We start from the raw sequence: 20,390 nt of genomic DNA on the forward strand, positions 1-20,390 counted from the left end.
TTTATCTCAGCTTTATTCGTGATTGCCAAAACTTGGAAGCAAGCGAGATGTCCTTTAGTAGATGAACAGATAAACTGTGGTATATCCATACAATGGACTGTGACTCAGCATTAGAAAGAAATGAGGTGTCACACCATGAAAAGACATGGAAGAACCTAAGTACATATTACTAAGTGAAGAAGTCAATCTGAAAAGGTTACATACTGCATGGTTCCAAATATATGACATTCTGGAAAGGGCAAAACTATGGAGGCAGTAAAAAGATCCATAGTCAACAACAAAAAACTCAAAAGACCCAATTCAAAAATGGGCAATGTGTTCAAATAGACAGTCTCTGAAGAAGATACACAGATGGCAATAAGCACATGAAAAGATGCTCAACATCATTACTCATTAGAGAAATGCAAATCAAAACCACAATTGTACACCATACCACTTAGAATGACTATTATATATAAAAGAAAGAAAGAAAGAAAGAAAGAAAGAAAGAAAGAAAGAAAGAAAGAAAGAAAGAAAGAAAGAAAGAAAGTGTTCTCTAGGATGAAAGGAAATTGAAACCCTGGTGCATTGCTGGTGGAAATGTAAAATGGTACAGCCATTTAAGGAAAACAGTTTGTCAATTCCTCTATTAATTACCATAATGATTCAGCAATTTTACTCCTGGGTATATACCCAAAGGAAAACAAAGCAGGGACTCAGATATTTCCACACCAATGTTCATAGTAGCATTATTCACAATAGCCAAAAGGTGGAAACAAAGATGAAATGGATAAACAAAATGTGGTATATATATACAATGGAATATTATTTAGCCATAAAAAGGAACAAAATTCTGACATGTGGCCAGGCGTGGTGGCTCACGTCTGTGATCTCAGTACTTTGGGAGGCCAAGACAGGCAGATCACCTGAGGTCAGGAGTTCAAGACCAGCCTGGCCAACATGACGAAACCCTGTCTCTACTGAAAATACAAAAATTGGCTGGGTGTGGTGGCACGCACCTATAATCCCAGCTACTCGGGAGGCTGAGGCAGGAGAATCTCTTGAACCTGGGAGGTGGAGGTTGCAGTGAGCCAAGATCACACCACTGCACTCCAGCCTGAGCAACAGAGCCAGATTCCATCTCAAAAAAAAAAAAAAAAAAAAAAAAAAAATTCTGACATGTCCAACGTGGATAAACCTTGAAAACATTACACTAAGTGAAATAAGCCAGACACAAAAGGACAAATATTGTATGATTTTGCTTATATGAGATACTTAGAATAGGCAAATTCTCAGAGACAGAAAGTGGAATAGAGGTTACCAGGGTCTCAGGGTTCGGGGGAGGGATGAGGGAGTTATTGTTTAGTAGGTACAGAGTTTCTGTTTGGTATGATGAAAAAGTGTTTGAAATAGATAGTGGTGATGGTCACACAACATTGTGAATGTACTTAATGCCACCAAATTCTACACTTAAAAATGGCTAAAATGGTATGCTTTGTGTTATATATGTCTTTACCATAATTTTTTTAAATGATCAGTGATTACCAGAGATTTGGGGGAAGGGAGAGAGGGATTGAATAGGTAGAGCACAGGGGATTTTTAAAATATACTTTAAGTTCTGGGGTACATGTGCAGAATGTGCGGTTTTGTTACATAGGTATACACGTGCAACAGTGGTTTGCTGCACCCATCAACCCATTACCTACATTAGGTATTTCTCCTAATACTATCCTTCCCCTAGCCCCCCACTCCCCGACAGGCCCCAATGTGTGGTGTTCCACTCCCTGAAGCACAGAGGGTTTTAGGCCAGTGAAATTATTCAGTATGATACTGTAATGGTTGACACATGTCATTATACATTGGTCAAAACCCACAGCATGTATAACACAAAAAGTGAACCCTAATGTAAATGACAGTCTTTAATTAATAATAATGTATCAATATTGGCTCCTCAATTGTAACAAATGTATTACAGTAGTGCAACATGTTAATAATAAGGGAAAGTGTGTAGGTGGGCCAGTGGCAGGAAGGGAATATATAGGAATTCTCCATACTCCACTCAATTTTTCTGCAAACCTAAAACTGCTGTAAGGAATAAATTTTTTAGGGTTCTGGTTCCAAGATGGCTGAATAGGAACAGCTCCAGTCTACAGCTCCCAGCATGAGCAATGCAGAAGACAGGTGATTTCTGCATTTCCATCTGAGGTACCGGGTTCATCTCACTAGGGCTTGTCGGACATTGAGTGTAGCCCATGGAGTGTGAGCCAAAGCAGGGTGGGGCATTGCCTCACCCGGGAAGCACAAGGGGTTGGGGAATTCCCTTTCCTAGCCAAGGGAAGCTGTGACAGATGGTAGCTGGAAAATCGGGACACTCTCACCCTAATACTGCACTTTTCCAATGGTTTTAGCAAACAGCACACCAGGAGATTATATCCTGCACCTGGCTCAGAGAGTCCCATGCCCATGGAGCCTCACTCACTGCTAGCACAGCAGTCTGAGATCAAACTGCAAGGCAGCAGCGAGGCTGGGGGAGGGGCCTCCACCATTGCTGAGGCTTGAGTAGGTAAGCAAAGTGGCCAGGAAGCTCAAACTGGGTAGAGCCCACCACAGCTCAAGGAGGCCTGCCTGCCTCTGTAGACTCTACCTCTGGGGGCAGGGCATAGCTGAATAAAAGGCAGCAGAAACTTCTGCAGACTTAAACATCCCTGTCTGACAGCTTTGAAGAGAGTAGTCGTTCTCCAAGCACAGGGTTTGAGATCTGAGAACGGACAGACTGCCTCCTCCAGTGGGTCCCTGACCTCTGAGTAGCCTAACTGGGAGACATCTCCCACTAGGGGCCGACTGACACCTCATGCAGCTGGGTGCCCCTCTGAGACGAAGCTTCTGGAGGGAGGATTAGGCAGCAACATTTGCCATTCTGCAATATTTGCTGTTCTGCACCCTCCGCTGGTGATACCCAGGCAAACAGGGTCTGGAGTGGACCTCCAGCAAACTCCAGCAGACCTGCAGCTGAGGGTCCTGACTGTTAGAAGGAAAACTAACAAACAGAAAGGACATCCACGCCAAAACCCCATCTCTACGTCACCATCATCAAAGACCAAATGTAGATTAAACCACAAAGATGGGGAGAAACCAGAGCAGAAAAGCTGAAAATTCTAAAAATCAGAGCGCCTCTTCTCCTCCAAAGGAAGGCAGCTCCTCACCAGCAACAGAACAAAGCTGGACAGAGAATGACTTTGATGAGTTGAGAGAAGAAGGCTTCACATGATAGGTAATAAACTTCTCTGAGCTGAAGGAGGATGTTCGAACCCATCGCAAAGAAGCTAAAAACCTTGAAAAAAGATTAGATGAATGGCTAACTAGAATAAACAGCATAGAGAAGACCTTAAATGATCTGATGGAGCTGAAAACCATGGCATGGGAACTACATGATGCATGCACAAGCTTCAGTAGCTGATTCGATCAAGGAAGAAAGGGTATCAGTGATTGATGATCAAATGAATGAAATGAAGCAGTAAGAGAAGTTTAGAGAAAAAAGTAAAAAGAAATGAACAAAGCCTCCGAGAAATATGGGACTTTGTGAAAAGACCAAATCTACGTCTGATTGGTGTACCTGAAAGTGACAGGAAGAATGGAACAAAGTTGGAAAACACTCTTCAGGATATTATCCAGGAGAACTTCCCCAACCTAGTAAGGGAGGCCAACATTCAAATTCAGGAAATACAGAGAATGCCACAAAGATACTTCTCGAGAAGAGCAACTCCAAGAGACATAATTGTCAGATTCACCAAAGTTGAAATGAAGGAAAAAATATTAAGGGCAGCCAGAGAGAAAGGTCGGGTTACCCACAAAGGGAAGCCTATCAGACTAACAGCAGATCTCTCAGCAGAAACTCTACAAGCCAGAAGAGAGTGGGGGCCAATATTCAACATTCTTAAAGAATTTTCAACCTAGAGTTTCATATCCAGCCAAACTAAGCTTCATAAGTGAAGGAGAAATAAAATCCTTTACAGACAAGCAAATGCTGAGAGATTTTGTCACCACCAGGCCTGCCTTGCAAGAGCTTTTGAAGGAAGCACTAAACATGGAAAGGAACAACCAGTACCAGCCACTGCAAAAACATGCCAAATTGTAAAGACCATCAATGACAGGAAGAAACTGCATCAACTAATGAGCAAAATAACTAGCTAACATCATAATGACAGGATCAAATTCACATGTAACAATATTAACCTTAAATGTAAATAGGCTAAATGCTCCAGTTAAAAGACACACACTGGCAAATTGGATAAAGAATCAAGACCCATCAGTGTGCTGTATTCAGGAGACCTATCTCACATGCAGAGACGCACATAGGTTCAAAATAAAGGGATGGAGGAAGATCTACTAAGCAAATGGAAAACACAAAAAAGCAGGGGTTGCAATCCTAGTCTCTGATAAAACAGACTTTAAACCAACAAAGATCAAAAGAGACAAAGAAGGCCATTACATAATGGTAAAAGGATCAATTCAACAATACAAGAGCTAACTATCCTAAATATATATGCACCCAGTACAGGAGCACCCAGATTCATAAAGCAAGTCCTTAGAGACCTACAAAGAGACTTAGACTCCTACACAATAATAATGGGAGACTTTAACACCCCACTGTCAACATTAGACAGATCAACGAGACAGAAAGTTAACAAGGATATCCAGGAATTGAACTCAACTCTGCACCAAGCGGACCTAATAGACATCTACAGAACTCTCCACCCCAAGTCAACAGAATATACATTCTTCTCAGCACCACATCACACTTATTCCAAAATTGACCACATAGTTGGAAGTAAAGCACTCCTCAGCAAATGTAAAAGAACAGAAATTATAACAAACTGTCTCTCAGACCACGGTGCAATCAAACTAGAACTCAGGACTAAGAAACTCACTCAAAACCGCTCAACTACATGGAAACTGAGCAACCTGCTCCTGAATGACTACTGCATACATAACGAAATGAAGACAGAAATAAAGATGTTCTTTGAAACCAATGAGAACAAAGACCCAACATACCAGAATCTGGGGAACACATTTAAAGCAGTGTGTAGAGGGAAATTTATAGCATTAAATGCCCATAAGAAAAAGCAGGAAAGATCTATAATTGACACCCTAACATCACAATTAAAAGAACTAGAGAGGCGAGGGCAAACACATTCAAAATCTAGCAGAAGTCAAGAAATAAGATCAGAGCAGAACTAAAGGAGATAGAGACACAAAAAGCCCTTCAAAAAAGTAGTGAATCCAGGAGCTGGTTTTTTTTAAAAGATCAACAAAATTGATAGACCACTAACAAGACTAATAAAGAAGAAAAAAGAGAAGAATCAAATAGATGCAATAAAAAATAATAAAGGGGATATCACCACCGATCCCACAGAAATACAAACTACCATCAGAGAATACTATAAACACCTCTATGCAAATAAACTAGAAAATCTAGAAGAAATGGATAAATTCCTGGACACATACACCCTCCCAAGACTAAACCAGGAAGAAGTTGAATCTCTGAATAGACCAGTAACAGGCTCTGAAGTTAAGGCAATAATTAATAGCCTACTAACCAAAAAAAAGTCCAGGACCAGAGGGATTCACAGCCGAATTCTACCAGAGGTACAAGGAGGAGCTGGTACCATTCCTTCTGAAACTATTCCAATCAATAGAAAAAGAGGGAATCCTCCCTAACTCATTTTATGAGGCCAGCTTCATCCCGATACCAAAGCCTGGCAGAGACACAATAAAAACAGAGAATTTTAGACCAATATCCCTGATGAACATTGATAAAAAAATACTCAGTAAAATGCTGGCAAACCAAATCCAGCAGCACATCAAAAAACTTATCCACCACGATCAAGTTGGTTTCACACCTGGAATGCAAGGCTGGTTCAACATATGCAAATCAATAAATGTAACCCATCATATAAACAGAACCAAAGACAAAAACCACATGATTATCTCAATGGATGCAGAAGAGGCCTTTGACAAAATTCAACAGCACTTCATGCTAAAAATTCTCAATAAACTAGGTATTGATGGGACATATCTCAAAATAATAGGAGCTATTTATGATAAACCCACAGCCAATATCATACTGAATGGGCAAAAACTGGAAGCATTCCCTTTGAAAACTGGCACAAGACAGGGATGCCCTCTCTCACCACTCCTATTCAACATAGTGTTGGAAGTTCTGACCAGGGCAGTCAGGCAGAAGAAAGAAATAAAGAGTATTCAATTAGGAAAAGAGGAAGTCAAATTGTCCCTGTTTGCAGATGACATGATTTTATATTTAGAAAACCCCATCATCTCAGCCCAAAATCTCCTTAAGCTGATAAGCAATTTCAGCAAAGTCTCAGGATACAAAATCAATGTGCAAAAATCACAAGCATTCCTATACACCAATAACAGACAAACAGAGAGCCAAATCATGAGTGAACTCCCATTCACAATTGCTTCAAAGAGAATAAAATACCTAGGAATCCAACTTACAAGGGATGTGAAGGACCTCTTCAAGGAGAACTACAAACCACTCCTCAACAAAATAAAAGAGGACACAAACAAATGGAAGAACATTCCATGCTCGTGGATAGGAAGAATCAATATCGTGAAAATGGCCATACTGCCCAAGGTAATTTATAGATTCAATGCCATCCCCATCAAGCTACCAGTGGCTTTCTTCACAGAATTGGAAAACACTACTTTAAAGTTCATATGGAACCAAAAAAGAGCCCACATTGCCAAGACAGTCCTAAGCCAAAAGAACAAAGCTGGAGGCATCACGCTACCTGACCTCAAACCATACTGCTAGGCTACCGTAACCAAAACGGCATGGTACTGAGACCAAAGCAGAGATATACACGAATGGAACAGAACAGAGCCCTCAGAAATAATACCACACATCTACAACCATCTGATCTTTGACAAACCTGACAAAAACAAGAAATGGGAAAGATTCCCTATTTAATAAATGGTGCTGGGAAAACTGACTAGCCATATGTAGAAAGCTGAAACTGGATCCCTTCCTTACACCTTATACAAAAATTAATTCAAGATGGGTTAAAGACTTAAATATCAGACCTAAAACCATAAAAACCCTAGAAGAAAACCTAGACAATACCATTCAGGACATAAGCATGGGCAAGGACTTCATGTCTAAAACACCGAAACCAATGGCAACAAAAGCCAAGATAGACAAATGGGATCTAATGAAACTAAAGAGCTTCTGCATAGCAAAAGAAACTACCAGCAGAGTGAATAGGCAACCTACAGAATGGGAGAAAATTTTTACAATCTACCCATCTGACAAAGGGCTAATATCCAGAATCTACAAAGAACTTAAACAAATTTACAAGAAAAAGTCAAACAACTCCATCAAAAAGTGGATGAAGGATATGAACAGACACTTCTCAAAAGAAGACATTTATGCAGCCAACAGACACATGAAAAAATGCTCATCATCACTGGCCATCAGAGAAATGCAAATCAAAACCACAATGAGATACAATCTCACACCAGTTAGAATGGCAATCATTAAAAAGTCAGGAAACAATAGGTGCTGGAGAGGATGTGGAGAAATAGGAACACTTTTACACTGTTGGAGAAATAGGAACACTTTTACACTTTTACACTGTTGGTGGGACTGTAAACTAGTTCAACCATTGTGGACAACAGTGTGGCAATTCCTCAAGGATCTAGAACTAGAAATACCATTTGACCCAGCTATCCCATTACTGGGTACATACCTAAAGGACTATAAATCATGCTGCTATAAAGACACATGCACACGTAAGTTTATTGCAGCACTATTCACAATAGCAAAGACTTGAAACCAACCCAAATGTCCATCAGTGACAGACTGGATTAAGAAAATGTGGCACATATACACCATGGAATACTGTGCGGCCATAATAAAGAATGAGTTCATGTCCTTTGTAGGGACATGGATGAAGCTGGAAACCATCATTCTCAGCAAACTATCGCAAGGACAGAAAACCAAACACCGCATGTTCTCATTCGTAGGTGGGAATTCAACAATGAGAACACTTGGACATAGGGTGGGGAACATCACACACCAGGGCCTGTCATGGAGTGGGGGAAGAGAGGAGGGATAGCATTAGGAGATATACCTAATGTAAATGATGAGTTAATGGGTGCAGCACACCAACAGGGCACATATATACATATGTAACAAACCTGCACGTTGTGCACATGTACCCTAGAACTTAAAGTATAAAAAAAATTTTTTTTTTAAATAGGACCACAATATAATTATTTTTATAATGGCTTTTTTTACTACTGTATTCATACAGTATTAACGTCTCTCCAGGGATTCAGCCTGGACAGGCAAGGACAAATATAGGGTGACGATGGGAAGGTTAACTAAAGGATCATGAGGCTGCTGAAAGAGGATGAGACTCAGAGCATGTGGAAATTTAGGAGCAGAGGATGTTTTCTGTCCCTCTAGACTTTTACCCCAAGCCCCATAGAGGAGAGGGACTAGTATTTGAGTGAATGAGTGGAGATAACTGAGCCCTTGTGTCTGAGGATCTCCAACAACATGGACTGTTGAGCAGAGCAAGTTTCTGCTCCTGCTCAGGGACTCCCAGTCCCTGGAGGGTGGCAAGAGGGTGGCATGACAGGACTGAACAAAGCAAGGTGGTGCTTCCACATTCACTTCTGCACTCAGCATATTCTATGACTTCCCTGCTAGGGGTGAGCAGGTACAAAAGTCAAGCAATCCTGGTGGCCAGTTGCCTGAAATTACCATAATCGAAATCTGGGGGGCATGTAGGAGCCTGTGGGGGAGCATGGGAAGGACCTGCTCCACCCACCCTAAACCAAGATGTATGCACATTAACCCCAGATTCCCACATGATGCTGCTGTGACCCTTCTGAGTCACTTTCTTTCACTCTGTGTCTTCCTCCTACATGGCTTTCTGCCCAACTCCCACTAGGCAGGCTTAACACAAAACCTCCTTTGATCTTTGGGGATGCTTTAGGCAAACACCTGTTAAGTGTTGGCTCAGTAGGCCTAGACCTTGCGCCTCCATGGCCTGGAGGCCTTGCAGGGACTGGGCCCCCATCCCTTAGGCACAGAATCATCATTCAGAGGACCGACACATCCATGCTTCTTCCTATCTGGGCTTTCTGCATCCTTTCAGAAGTGGAAACATTATGCTAAATGCTGGGGTCCTGTCTGAGGAAGAAAGTCCTGCCACCTCCTCCTTCTGATGATAGGATGATGGGTAATCCTGGATCTCCTTAGGAACCAGGGGCATCCCAACTGTCCCTCACAACATGTCATAAAGAAGTCATTTCACTTCTTGCCCTTTCATTAGCTCTTGGCTCTTCTGTGGTAGGTTGGAAGCAGAATGCAAAAGTGCCACCCTCTGAGGGATATCAGGTGGCCAAACAGAGGTCCCTCCCAACTGTTCAGGGCAGCCTCTTTGTCTTTCTGCTTCCCAGTCCACTCCTCCCACTCATATAGACTCCCTGGTCCCTTACCTCACTGAGTACTAGGAAGCCACCCCTGCCCTGTTTCTCTATCTGCAGCCCCATGCTCTTGCTCAGGCTGCATTAATTTAGAGCTTTCTCTGTGATCTCTCCTGCTGGTGCAATGTTCCAAGAGCACCTGCTGCATAGATATCAGCAGTAGGCTTTGACCACCTTTCCCTGCCCACCTACACTCTCACACTGCCACCAACTGCTTGGGCCCTAATAGTAACTTTCAGAATCTCTCTCCACACCCAGCTTTCTGGCTTTGGTTCTCCATGCCATTCCCCCTACCCATAGCCATAGTCCCTTCCTAGCTCGTCACTTGTCCCTCTTGGTCTGTGCCCACACTCCCTTATATGTGGAGGAATTATTTCTTCTTCTAATCAATTATATCCTCCATCACTAACTCTACTTCTCTCTACCACAGGAAAAATGTCTGCTTTTAGTAAAAGTCAGCTCCTTGATTTGGGTGCGTGCCCCCCACTTCTTCACTTCCACACAACAACGTTCTTCCAGAAATTTTCCCCTTGCTGTCTTGCTTATCCCTCTTGACTGGATCTTTTCTATCACCATCCAGCCATCCAACAGACTACATCTCCTGTCTTAAAAAAAAAAAAAAAAAACTCATTCTGGATCCCACTCTCCCCTCCTGCACCTCTATGAAACAAAAGCCCTTGAAAGAGTTGATTTCGCTTGCTGTCACCAACTGTTCTTCTTCCATTATCTCTTGAATCCACTCCAGTCGTGTCCATTCCTCCATTACTCACCTGAGGCTATTCTCAGGGTCATTAGTGATCTCTATGTTGCTAAATCTAATGGTCAACTATAAGTCCTCATATTAATTGACTGATTGGCAACTTGTCATTCCATTGGTCACCTTCTCCTTGAAACACTTTTGTTTCTTGGCTTCCAGTATGCCGCTCTTCTAGCTTTCCTTCTGTCTTGCTGGCTGCTGTGTCTCAGTCTCATCTGCCTACCGGTTCTTCCTCCTCTTCTCAATCTTTTAACATTAAAGAGTCCCAAAGACCAGTCCTTAGATCTCTTTCATTTAAGCAACATACATTCATCTCAAACAATACAAATGTGAACTCCTGACTCCCCTTCTCCCACCATCACCCAGTAACACCAAACCTACTCCAATGTCAGTATTTCCCACATCAATTAATGGCAACTTTGTCCTGCCAGTTGTTCAGGGCAAAAACTTTGGTGCCATCCTTGACTTTTTTTTCTCTAATTGTCCACATCCAATCTATCAGTAAATCCTATTGTCTACCTTCAAAATGAACCCAGCGTCTAAATGCCTGTAATCTCCTCTGCTGCTGTAATTACTGAAGTAACCTTAAAACTAAATCTCCCTGCTTCTACTCTAATCTATACCCCCAATGCTCTATTTTTAGCACCATGACCTAAGTGATCCTTTTAAGATATAAATCAGATCTAAGCAGACCCCCTAATAGCTCCCCAATTTACTCAAAGTAAGAGCTAGCTTCCTTGCTGGCTTCCTACCAGGCCTTATACCATGTGGCCCCTTACCACTCTGGAGTCCTCCTCTACCACTTTCTCCCTTTATTCCTTTATTACTCTGCTTTAGGTTCACTGGCTTCCTTGTTCCTTCTGACAGACTGGGCAATCGCCAACCTCCAGGCATCTGCATTAGCTATAATTTCTGGCCGGAATGCTCTTCCTCATTTACCCACGTGACTTACTCTCTTATCACCCTCAAGTCCTTGCTGACATGTTGATTTCCTAGTGAGTCCTGCCCTGAGCTCCTTATTTAAAACTATACCCCCATTCAAGTCTTCTCTAATCCCATTACCCTGATTTTTTACATATATCTGGTCACCTTCTATATACTATGTTTTAAATTTATACTTCTTTTCTCTTCCTCCTAGGCATGCTCCCATCGTAAGCTCCTTGAGAGAGCAGATTTTTTTCCCTCTTATGTTCACTGCTGTATTCCCGGTGCCTATAAAAGTGCCTGGCATATAATAGGTGCTCAATATTTATTGAAGGAATGAAGAATGGGTGAATGAATGCCATTCATTCTCCAGCTTGGCAACCTCATTCTGATCCCTTAAACATTTTACTGTGTGTTTTTAAAAATTATTATACAGGGGTTTCTCCAGTGAGTCACTATTCTCTGACATGGCATGCTGTTGTTTGACACCATGCCTCTGTTCATGTTGTTCTCTCAGGCTGGGGAAGCCTCTCTACTCCCTACCTCCTTCCCAACTAACGCCTACTCATCCTTTGGAACTCAACCTACATATCATCTCTTCTAGGAAACTTTCCATGAACATCCCCCAAAACTAGATTAAGTACCCTCCTATGTACTTTCATCTTATTGCTTCTAATGACTTTTTATATGACTGTGTATCCCAGAGTTCATGAGCTTTATGAGACAAGGCCTGTGTATTGTTCACTGTTGTCTCTGTAGTGCCTGGCACAGTGCCTGACACACAGCAAGTACTTGAATATTTGAATTATTGAATGCAAGACTCAGCCCAAAGTTGTTTTTATTTTGACCCTTTTAGGGATCTCTTCATCAACTAGTCTTCATTCTAGGCAGCATTCATTCCATGCAAATGAAAGGCAATGGAGGTTGGAACAGGCAGCAGGACTAGAGTGGGCTCTCAGGTGGGTTACCCTTAAAGATCTCAATAACAACAGGGAAAAGACAGGGAGATTCTATCATCTGGTTTTGACATCTGTCATATTAGCTGTGTGCTTCTGCTAAACATTCCTAAAGGAAGGTGCACCATGGCACTCTAAAGGACCTTCCCTGCAGGTTGTGAGCATATACTGTATAGAAGTCATCAATGAATTTTGCCTGTGGGCCAAAAATGCATTAGATTCCTGGCCACTGTTTCTTATACTATCGTCATGTCCACGTTGATCCTCTGAACCCAACACACCATGGGACAATAGAATTCAAGCCTGACCTTCACCGTCAATGCACCTAAAACAAGGGCCTTTCTTCTCTGTTCAAGTCCCTTTATCCACATTCTACGGTGGGACTGGGAGGAGTCATGTGGAATGCTGACCCATCTGAAATAAAATGTGATTTAAGCTTCTATACCACATAAGAAATACTTTTTAGGTCCTTTACTCTTTCTCTGACTATCATATACTACACTGAAAATGAGGAGGCACAAACAGGTGGCTCTTTGCTTAAAGGTACAACGTATATTTGGAGAATGCCCTGCTTCACCTGCATGTTAATGGAAATGGCAATGAAAGCCTTTTTCAGGGGGATGCAGAGGTTCAGGAACCTATGAACTCCTTTTTCTTGTAATGGGTATTCTTGCATAAACCAGTGCCTTCTGCTGAGGTGAGTTGAGACCTGGGATAGATTTCCTGGTTGAGTGGCACAAGTCATTTGAGGACAGAGTTTGGAACATTTGTAGGAGTGGCACAGGACCCAGGATTGGCTGGACTGAAGGGAGTGTTGCTAGAGCAGATTATTTAGGCACTGGGGGGCATCAGAGAAGATCAGGCCTTCCTCCTCAGTAGAAGGAGGCTGAGCCTCAGGGTCCTCTGTTGTCTTCTCTGTTGTAGCTCCCCACACATGATATTTGGTGACAGTTGGACTCTTCTCAACGTTTTTTGTCCTGTCTTGGGTCACTGTCTCAGCCTTAGAAAGGAGAATGGATTCCTCATGCCTTCGATCTTTCATTTCAGGGTTAATCCAGTGCAGAAACAGCTTCATCTTGTTATCCAAGCCAACTTCTGGAGCTTCTGGAAGGATGATGCTCTTGTGAGTATGGACTCCCCTTACCAGACCCTGCAACTCTTATTCCTAGAAAGTGTGACCCTGCAAATGTTGACCCTGCAAATGTTGCCCTGTAAAACATGGCCCTGAACCATTTGACCCTGAAAACTTTGAATCTGAAAAAAATTTACCCCTTCAAATACTGTACTTGCAAAATTTCGGCCCAGCAATTAATGGCCCAGTAAATTGGCCCTTTAAGCTCTGGGCACTCCAGGTTTGGCATTCTCAGAAATCCTTGTTTGGATGAGGTTATTCAGCTTACTCTAACAGCTTTGCAAATTATTCTTACCTGGTCTTTTGCCCCAAGTAATCCTGGAGGATGCTCTTGGAACTCAAGGTTAGGGAGAAGCTGGTGAAGGAGCAATAGCCAGTACTGAGAGGATGGAAATGGGACTCCGCAGATCCAGACAGATCCTTGCTAGTCCCTGCTCAAGGCAACCATCTTAACTAGACTAAAGTTTTACCTGAGAAAGATCCTGGAGATATATTTGGGAAATTGTGAGCTCTGGAGTTCTGCTTAGATGTGCCCCGTTCGCCCCTGAACCTCGGCAGAAAGGGTGCTCTGTCTGGCTGGGGAGAGCTCCAATGCTGTCCAGATACCCCCTTCTCTGTGATTCCCAGCTGCTTTGAACATCATCGAATGTCACTGGGTTGTCTGTTTTTTCTGCCGAAGTAGGGACTTGTCCTCACTTTTGCAAAGACCTGGTCTAAGAGGTTCAGGGCCCTCCAGGCTGGGTTGTTGACTCCAGCCTCCAGCTGAACAGAAAGTACCTGGGCCTCTGTCGTGCCCCCACTGGGTGTGAGATCCCAGAATCCCAGTAGGCATGGGGTACTGCTCAGGAACTTGATCACCTGTAGCTCTGCTGCACTGTCTTTGGTTCAACTGCAAGCTGTTCTTTCAGGCCAACCCATTCTGGATCTGGGGCACATGGGATGCCTGTTGGGATATGGAGTTTCTGGAGCAATGTTTTCCCTTGGTTTAGCAACCTTTAGACTCCTAAAGGATCCCTGAGTGGAGATTCTTTGGGATGGTCAAAATTTGTTCCCTGAATTCTCTTGTCTTTATGGGACTTCCCAAATGTATCTCGAGGAATTTATTTTTCAGGTAAAAATTTAGTTTGGCCAAGATGGGTGCCTTGAGTGATTAGGGCCTGTGAGGATCTGTCTGCCTCTCTAGCAGTACCATCTCCATCAGCTTGTATTTTAGCCCAGAACACTTGTACATTATCTACACAAGCCTCATTGGTGTTTTGAAAGCATGGCCCAGGACTTACACATTGCTGTTTGGATGAGACTGAGTCAGAGGCTCTGATGGGCTCAATCTGTGATTGTGGATTCATGAGTGAGTGCCTGGGCCACAGCCCTGGAAAGAGTCACATAATAGCGAGCAGGCAGCCCTGACAGAAAGGCTAAAATTTGTCTCAAGTTTCTCAGTGGCTTCCTGGTACAGGGTCTGAGCAGCTCAGGATCATCAGTAACAGCATCTGGTAAGGCCTGTTGCTGCTGGTCAAGGGCTGTCAATATTCAGAGTGTCCCTTCCTGATCTGTGTAGGGGCTGATATGTGTCACTTCCAGGTCCAGGTGTTTGCTTTTCAGAGGACAGGGGCACCAAGTTGCTGCCCAGGCCCTTGGAATACTGCAAGGTGTATTCCAGTGACTTGTAGTCCCAACAATGGCAGATGTGGGCAGGGACAATGCCCTAGCAGATCTTCCCATATTTGTAATCTATGTGGCTCTGCAACATGACCTTGGCCTGAGGAAACAATTGCAGACTGGCCCTCCTGCTACAGTGGATTAGAGCAGGCCACTATTCCCACTGGCCTCTGGTGCTGCATGTTGGGAAGACCCACATAGGTCAGGGTTGTGCTGCTCCAGGGCAGGGATTATTGGTCATCAGGTCACAGAAGGAACTGGATAGACTGCTGGATCTTTTGGATCAGGTCCCAGCAATGGCAAATCAACCCTCTGTTTCAATTGCTCCTGGAAGTAGAATTCCAGCAGCCTCTGGGCATGGTCTAGGAGAATGCTACCTCCATCTTGAGGACTCAAATGGACTTCACCAATCAAAGAGGGTCCTGGATCTAGTGGGAAAGGCTGCAACATGTCTCAGGGCTTACATTGTATTATTTCCTGGATCTACAGAGATTTCTGGACAACAGCTGGCAAACTCCACTGAAGCTGGAGCTGCCTCTACAGCAGGTGCCACTGCAAGGCTTTCACTTAGCCTAAGTCAGATACAGGACATTGATCTGGGTTTGTCCATGGTCAGATGGAGAATGTGGGGGAAAAGATGGGGAAGGACGGGGGATTTTAATTAGTACAGAGGTGAAGGAGAAATCATTGAAGAGAAAAGGCCAAGGGCTCCCCTGTTTTGGAGATCTCTAAAGGCAGACCAGGGATCTCTAAAGGCAGACAGTAATGTGCAGAAAAGAGAAACCACAGTAAGGTAGCTACAGGTGTGGTACACTGAGGCCTCAGTGCATCCCCCAGGCAATGGACAGAGGCCACTTAGAAGCTGAAAGAGGGGAGAGGGTGGAGCTAGAGCCATGGGGGTTGGGATTTGTTCACAGTAATTTTCTGCTCTGAGGCCATGGTGGATCCTTCAAAAACCCTGAAAGTTTAGGTGGACCAGCTAACCTCCCATGAAACCCAGAGTCAAGGAGATGGAAGCTCATCTGTTCAACAGAAGCCTTAGAGATAGCGTTCAGGGTGAAAGAAATGGCTGTTTGTCTGTTTTCCATCCTTTGGAAAATTAGAAGTGGTGTGGTATAAGCTGCCACAGGAACTCCTCCACAGATCTTGGGAGACCTCAAATGTGGGAATATGTGAAACAATACCCTTTTCTTTTTTTTCTTTTTTCTTTTTTTTTTTTTTTTGAGGCGGAGTCTCGCTCTGTCACCCAGGCTGGAGTGTAGTGGCACGATCTCGACTCACTGCAAGCTCCGCCTCCCGGGTTCACGCCATTCTCCTGCCTCAGCCTCCCGAGTAGCTGGGACTACAGGCACCCACCACCACGCCCGGCTAATTTCTTTTTGTATATTTAGTAGAGATGGGGTTTCACTGTGTTAGTGAGAATGGTCTCAATCTCCTGACCTCGTGATCTGCCCTCCTTGGCCTCCCAAAGTACTGGCATTACAGGCATGAGCCACCGTGCCCGGCCAATAATATCCTTGTACTTGGAGATTCCTCAGGACTTTTTGGACATTGCAATAGCAATTGAAAGGAATGTAGGGTCATAAGGTGTTGTTTTAGGTTTGGGAGCTCTGGGTTCAGGGAAAGAAAGGGAATCTAGTATTCAAGGGCTGCTGACCTTGGTTCTCCAGGACAAATTTGGAGTTGTTTTTCTTCCTCTCCTGCTGGCTCAGAGGAATTCCAGGCTTCTCAAAGTTTGAAGACAGAGATCCCATGACCTGGGACACAGCTGGGACTTGCGATCTCTGTCCTCGCTGAAAGTGATCAGCCCAGGAATCTTGGACGCTGTCTGCACCAGCTGACTGGGCAGCTGACTGGGTTAAAGATTTCTGATCCATTAATTGTGACAGTGTTGGAGTTACAGATGCCAGTGAAAGCTCTTTGGATTTCTGGGAACCCGGATCCTGACTATGCTCAAAAGACACATTAGACGTAGACAAAGCCTCTAGGCCAGAGGAGCCCTGTGATGGCCCCTGTGAAGTCAGGGAGATCTGGTTGTTCTCACCCGCCAGCAATTGCTGAATCTCCAGAGCCATAACATTGCAAATTTGGCAGCAGGGATCTGCACACAGAATTCGCCGCACACTTCCTTCCTGAGGAAGCCAGCCCTGGCTGGGAAGAGAAACATGACAAACATTAATGATGGAGTGACCTCTGCCTTCTCGGAAAAGTGTGGGCCGGGGTTGGCATTGTCCTTTCCCAGTCCTGAAAATCCTGGGGCCTACACTCTCTTGGTGTCTACCTCTCTGCTTTTCTTTCTAAGAAAATGCCATTTGGAGGCCAGACACAGTGGCTTACGCCTGTAATCCTAGCACTTTGGGAGGCTGAGGCAGGTGGATCACCTGAGGTCAGGAGTTCAAGATCAGCCTGGTCAGCATGGTGAAACCCCATCTCTACTAAAAATACAAAAATTAGCCAGGCATGGTGGCACTACTACTACTAGTAGCAGGTGGCTCCCTGCTAGTCGGGAGGCGGAGGTAGGAGAATCGCTTGAACCCAGGAGACAGAGCTTGCAGTGAGCTGAGATTGTGCCATTGTACTCCAGCCTGGGCAACAACAGTGAAACTCTGTCTCAGAAAAAAGAAAAAAGAAAATAAAAAGAAAAAGCCATTTGGCAAGGTGGGCTGAGCTGACAGTCTGGAGCTTGTTGGGCAAGGCTTCAGACAACCATGGAATGGCATGGCCCTCAGAGAAGGCTGGGAGCTGCGGTCAGTTCTCTGTTGACCGTGTTGAAAAGCTGAACTGGGAGAATGGAGCCAAGTGGTTAGCTGATGGGGCATCACCAATTAGAACATGGATCAGTCTCATTTGAGGCTAAGAAACCCAAAGCCTGGTATTTGGGCTTGAAGTTCATGTAGAACCTCTGCGTTCTGAGGGCTATTTGGTATCCCTGCTGATATACCCAACATCTTTTGGGACTCAATCCTGTTCTCTAGAAATCTTAAGAAATGGTTAAGATGATAGGCTGCCATCTGAGGGCTATCTCCCTACTGACTGAGCCAGTGGAGGTAATGTCAGCAGAGTCCAGTTAGCCTCAGAGGAGAGAGAATAAAGAATAAGACAGAGATGACTTCTTTACGCAAAATCCATTCCTCTTGACTGAAGAGCTTGTCTCGTGGCTGAATGCAACCCCGTGTAGAGTCTTTTATGAATTATACACTAGTACCAGCCTGAATTCTAGAACTACTGTGACCCTAGCCCAAAGCAGAATTGGGTGACCTTCCCTCCTGAGCTGTCTGGCCCAGCCCCCGTGACCTGGCAACTCTATCAACTAGCGAACCAGCCTCCACTGTGTATGTCTCCTTCCCATCCATTATCCCTCTTCTCATCTCTACCCCAAGCCAAGCTGAGAAATGATCACAAACCAGACTAGCAGCTGGGAGACTGCAAAGAACAAGAGATTACCTTTTCATGAGAAAGAGCAGCTTCCCCAACTTCTTGGCTTCTTCCTGGGAAGTTCTCCTAGCTGAGGAAACAGAAGATAGTGTTATGTGGAACTGGAGAGGATTCAGGAACATCCTATAAGAAGTTGAAGGCCTTTTAATGAGAGGATACTGAAAACCCCAAGAGTCAGAACACTAAGTCACATCTGTGTACAACTTAACCATTTACAATGTGTTGTTCTGTACCTCATATCATTTGTTCTTCACCATCACACTGGGAGTGAGGAAGGATCATCACATGCCCATTTTATGGAGAACAAGACTGAGAGTTGAAGTGAGTCCCACAGGTTTGTAAAACTAGTAAATGACAGAGTTGAGGACTTATGCCCTACTTCTTCATTCTTTATTCTCAGGAGGATAAGATAGAGAATTTTTTTAATGTCCCTAGGCTCTGATTTTCCACCGAAGGAAGTCTTCCATGAGAAATTGTCCCTGAGGGGGTACTAGAGTCTGCAGTGGTTAGAGCACCTGGCTCTTAGCACCAGGGGTCATACAGGGTCAGGATCCATGGGAACCTCACCCACAGTAGAAGCGAATCAGAGGAGAGACTGGGCCTTTACCTCTTGATGTTCTATTTCCAGACTTTTGTTGGACTCTTCGGTGACACTTAAAGACAAAAACATTAGAATGTAAAGCTGCTACACCACTTTTTCCCATATCTAAAATGAAACAAAACTCATAAACATTTCCCAGTCTTTTTCTGTGTTCCAATTTTATATACTCTTCTTTCCTTTCTGTGTTCTTTTTCACCCCAAGAGTTTCCTTGTTTGCTTATTTCTGACTCCCTTTCAGGCTCTTCCATACTCCATGCCTCCCGCCCTCATTCCTTTCATAAGTTCTGTGGGGACTTTAGGATGAGATGGGAGGAAAAGTGGAATAGATTAAAGGATGGGTAGGTCTAGAAGCCAAAGGAGTTCAGCCGTCAAATGGCCCTAAATAGCCGCCAACCAGAATAATCACCCGAATTGGGAGCTCTTCTGGTGTCCAGTGAGGAAATCCCCTTAAAAAAGCAAGGGCTAAGAGGAACAAGAGAAAGCTGGGGGATAAAATCTTGTTTGAGGCACATCAATTTAGCCATGGTCATAGTGTTTCCCTACCCGGCAACAGCTCCTGTTAGGTCCCAACCTTAATTTTTGGCGGCTCTTTTTCACTTGCCAAATAATTAATGCAATAATGCAGATGGATCCATAGGTGTATAAGGGATATCCAACATCCCACAAAACAAAGGTAGGGCTCAACATGATCTAAACCTCACTAGCCATCCTTCTCCCTAGTCTTTCACTGTCTTGGAACCTAATACCTCCAGATTCTACACCTCATCATTTCTGCCTCACAGAAGAGGGATCCAAACCATCAGACCGCATCACAAAGCCCTCCTGTTCCACAAGGCAGGGATAGCATCACAGACCTTTATCTGTTTTTAGAGAGGCTTACTGTGGTGATTCAATGTTCAGATGAGGGTGTCTGGTGCTCTGTATGGGCTATAGAGCCTGGGGCAAAAGATACCAAGGTCATGGGCAGCATGTACCTTTTCATGTTCACTCTGCTCTCTATACCCTTATGGCTCAGCTCTCTCCTTTACTACAACGGCCTGACACCTATCCCTATAAAACCGAGTCTATACACACTACATGCCTTATGAGAGAGACTGGATAGATCAGAGGAACTCCATGAACTACATCGTCTGTACTGGGAAGATAACAACAACAACAACAACAACAACAAATACAGAGGATAGGGCAGGCATCATATTGTTAAATCTTGGAAACCAATTTTTAATGTCACCAGCAATGATATATGGTCAGTACAGAGAGGTCTGGAAAGAGGGCAGTGTATGACGTGTCAAGGAAAGGACAAAGCTGTTGTTCTTTTAAATAACTTTCTGAGAGTTAAAGAAGGACTCCTCCAAATCTGTGTGGTCCAGCCTGAGATGGGTGAGCAGAGATTGTAAGCACTACCTTTCAAGGAGGCAAACGAAT

At 43.9% G+C, this 20,390-nt stretch overlaps 2 protein-coding genes across 5 annotated transcripts in view; one reads left to right on the forward strand and one right to left on the reverse strand.

Moving 5' to 3' along the window:
• Positions 1–20,390, forward strand: part of LOC105485706 (PHD finger protein 24) — a 152,927-nt gene that overhangs the window by 59,367 nt on the left and 73,170 nt on the right. For 2 of the 3 annotated variants that reach the window (XM_071077949.1, XM_011748083.3), the window contains exon 2: positions 13,186–13,261. Coding sequence is in view for 2 of the 3 variants with exons in the window: in XM_011748083.3 (XP_011746385.1) it covers positions 13,251–13,261 (11 nt within the window). In the remaining variant the exon portion in view is untranslated. Of the gene's footprint in view, positions 1–13,185; positions 13,262–20,390 lie in introns of those variants that run through there. The other variant, XM_011748085.3, reaches the window with a different exon arrangement.
• Positions 12,004–19,710, reverse strand: SPATA31F3 (SPATA31 subfamily F member 3). 2 transcript variants are annotated; one of them, XM_011748093.3, is made up of 5 exons: positions 19,509–19,710; positions 18,972–19,017; positions 18,374–18,434; positions 16,974–17,080; positions 12,004–13,242 (listed from the first exon to the last, which is right to left on the reverse strand). In XM_011748093.3, exons 1-5 carry the CDS (start codon positions 19,650–19,652, stop codon positions 12,956–12,958), a joined length of 645 nt encoding a protein of 214 aa, XP_011746395.1. In that variant the 5' UTR covers positions 19,653–19,710; the 3' UTR covers positions 12,004–12,955. The 2 variants fall into 2 exon arrangements, with proteins under 2 accessions (XP_011746395.1, XP_011746393.1); XM_011748091.3 differs by having other exon boundaries at positions 16,587–17,080.

Source organism: Macaca nemestrina, chromosome 14, assembly GCF_043159975.1.
Source record: "Macaca nemestrina isolate mMacNem1 chromosome 14, mMacNem.hap1, whole genome shotgun sequence".
In the NCBI taxonomy this organism is placed as follows: domain Eukaryota; kingdom Metazoa; phylum Chordata; class Mammalia; order Primates; family Cercopithecidae; genus Macaca; species Macaca nemestrina.

What these genes read in the sequence shown, in the direction of transcription:
- SPATA31F3 (XM_011748091.3), bottom strand. Translation starts at nt 19,652, where the DNA reads ATGTTGAGCCCTACCTTTGTTTTGTGGGATGTTGGATATCCCTTATAC. An exon ending in CTAACAGGAGCTGTTGCCGG is followed by an intron (nt 19,018 to 19,508) that starts GTAGGGAAACAC and finishes TTTGTCTTTAAG; the next exon opens with TGTCACCGAAGAGTCCAACA. An exon ending in ATTTGTCCTGGAGAACCAAG is followed by an intron (nt 13,243 to 16,586) that starts GTCAGCAGCCCT and finishes TCATCCTTCCAG; the next exon opens with AAGCTCCAGAAGTTGGCTTG.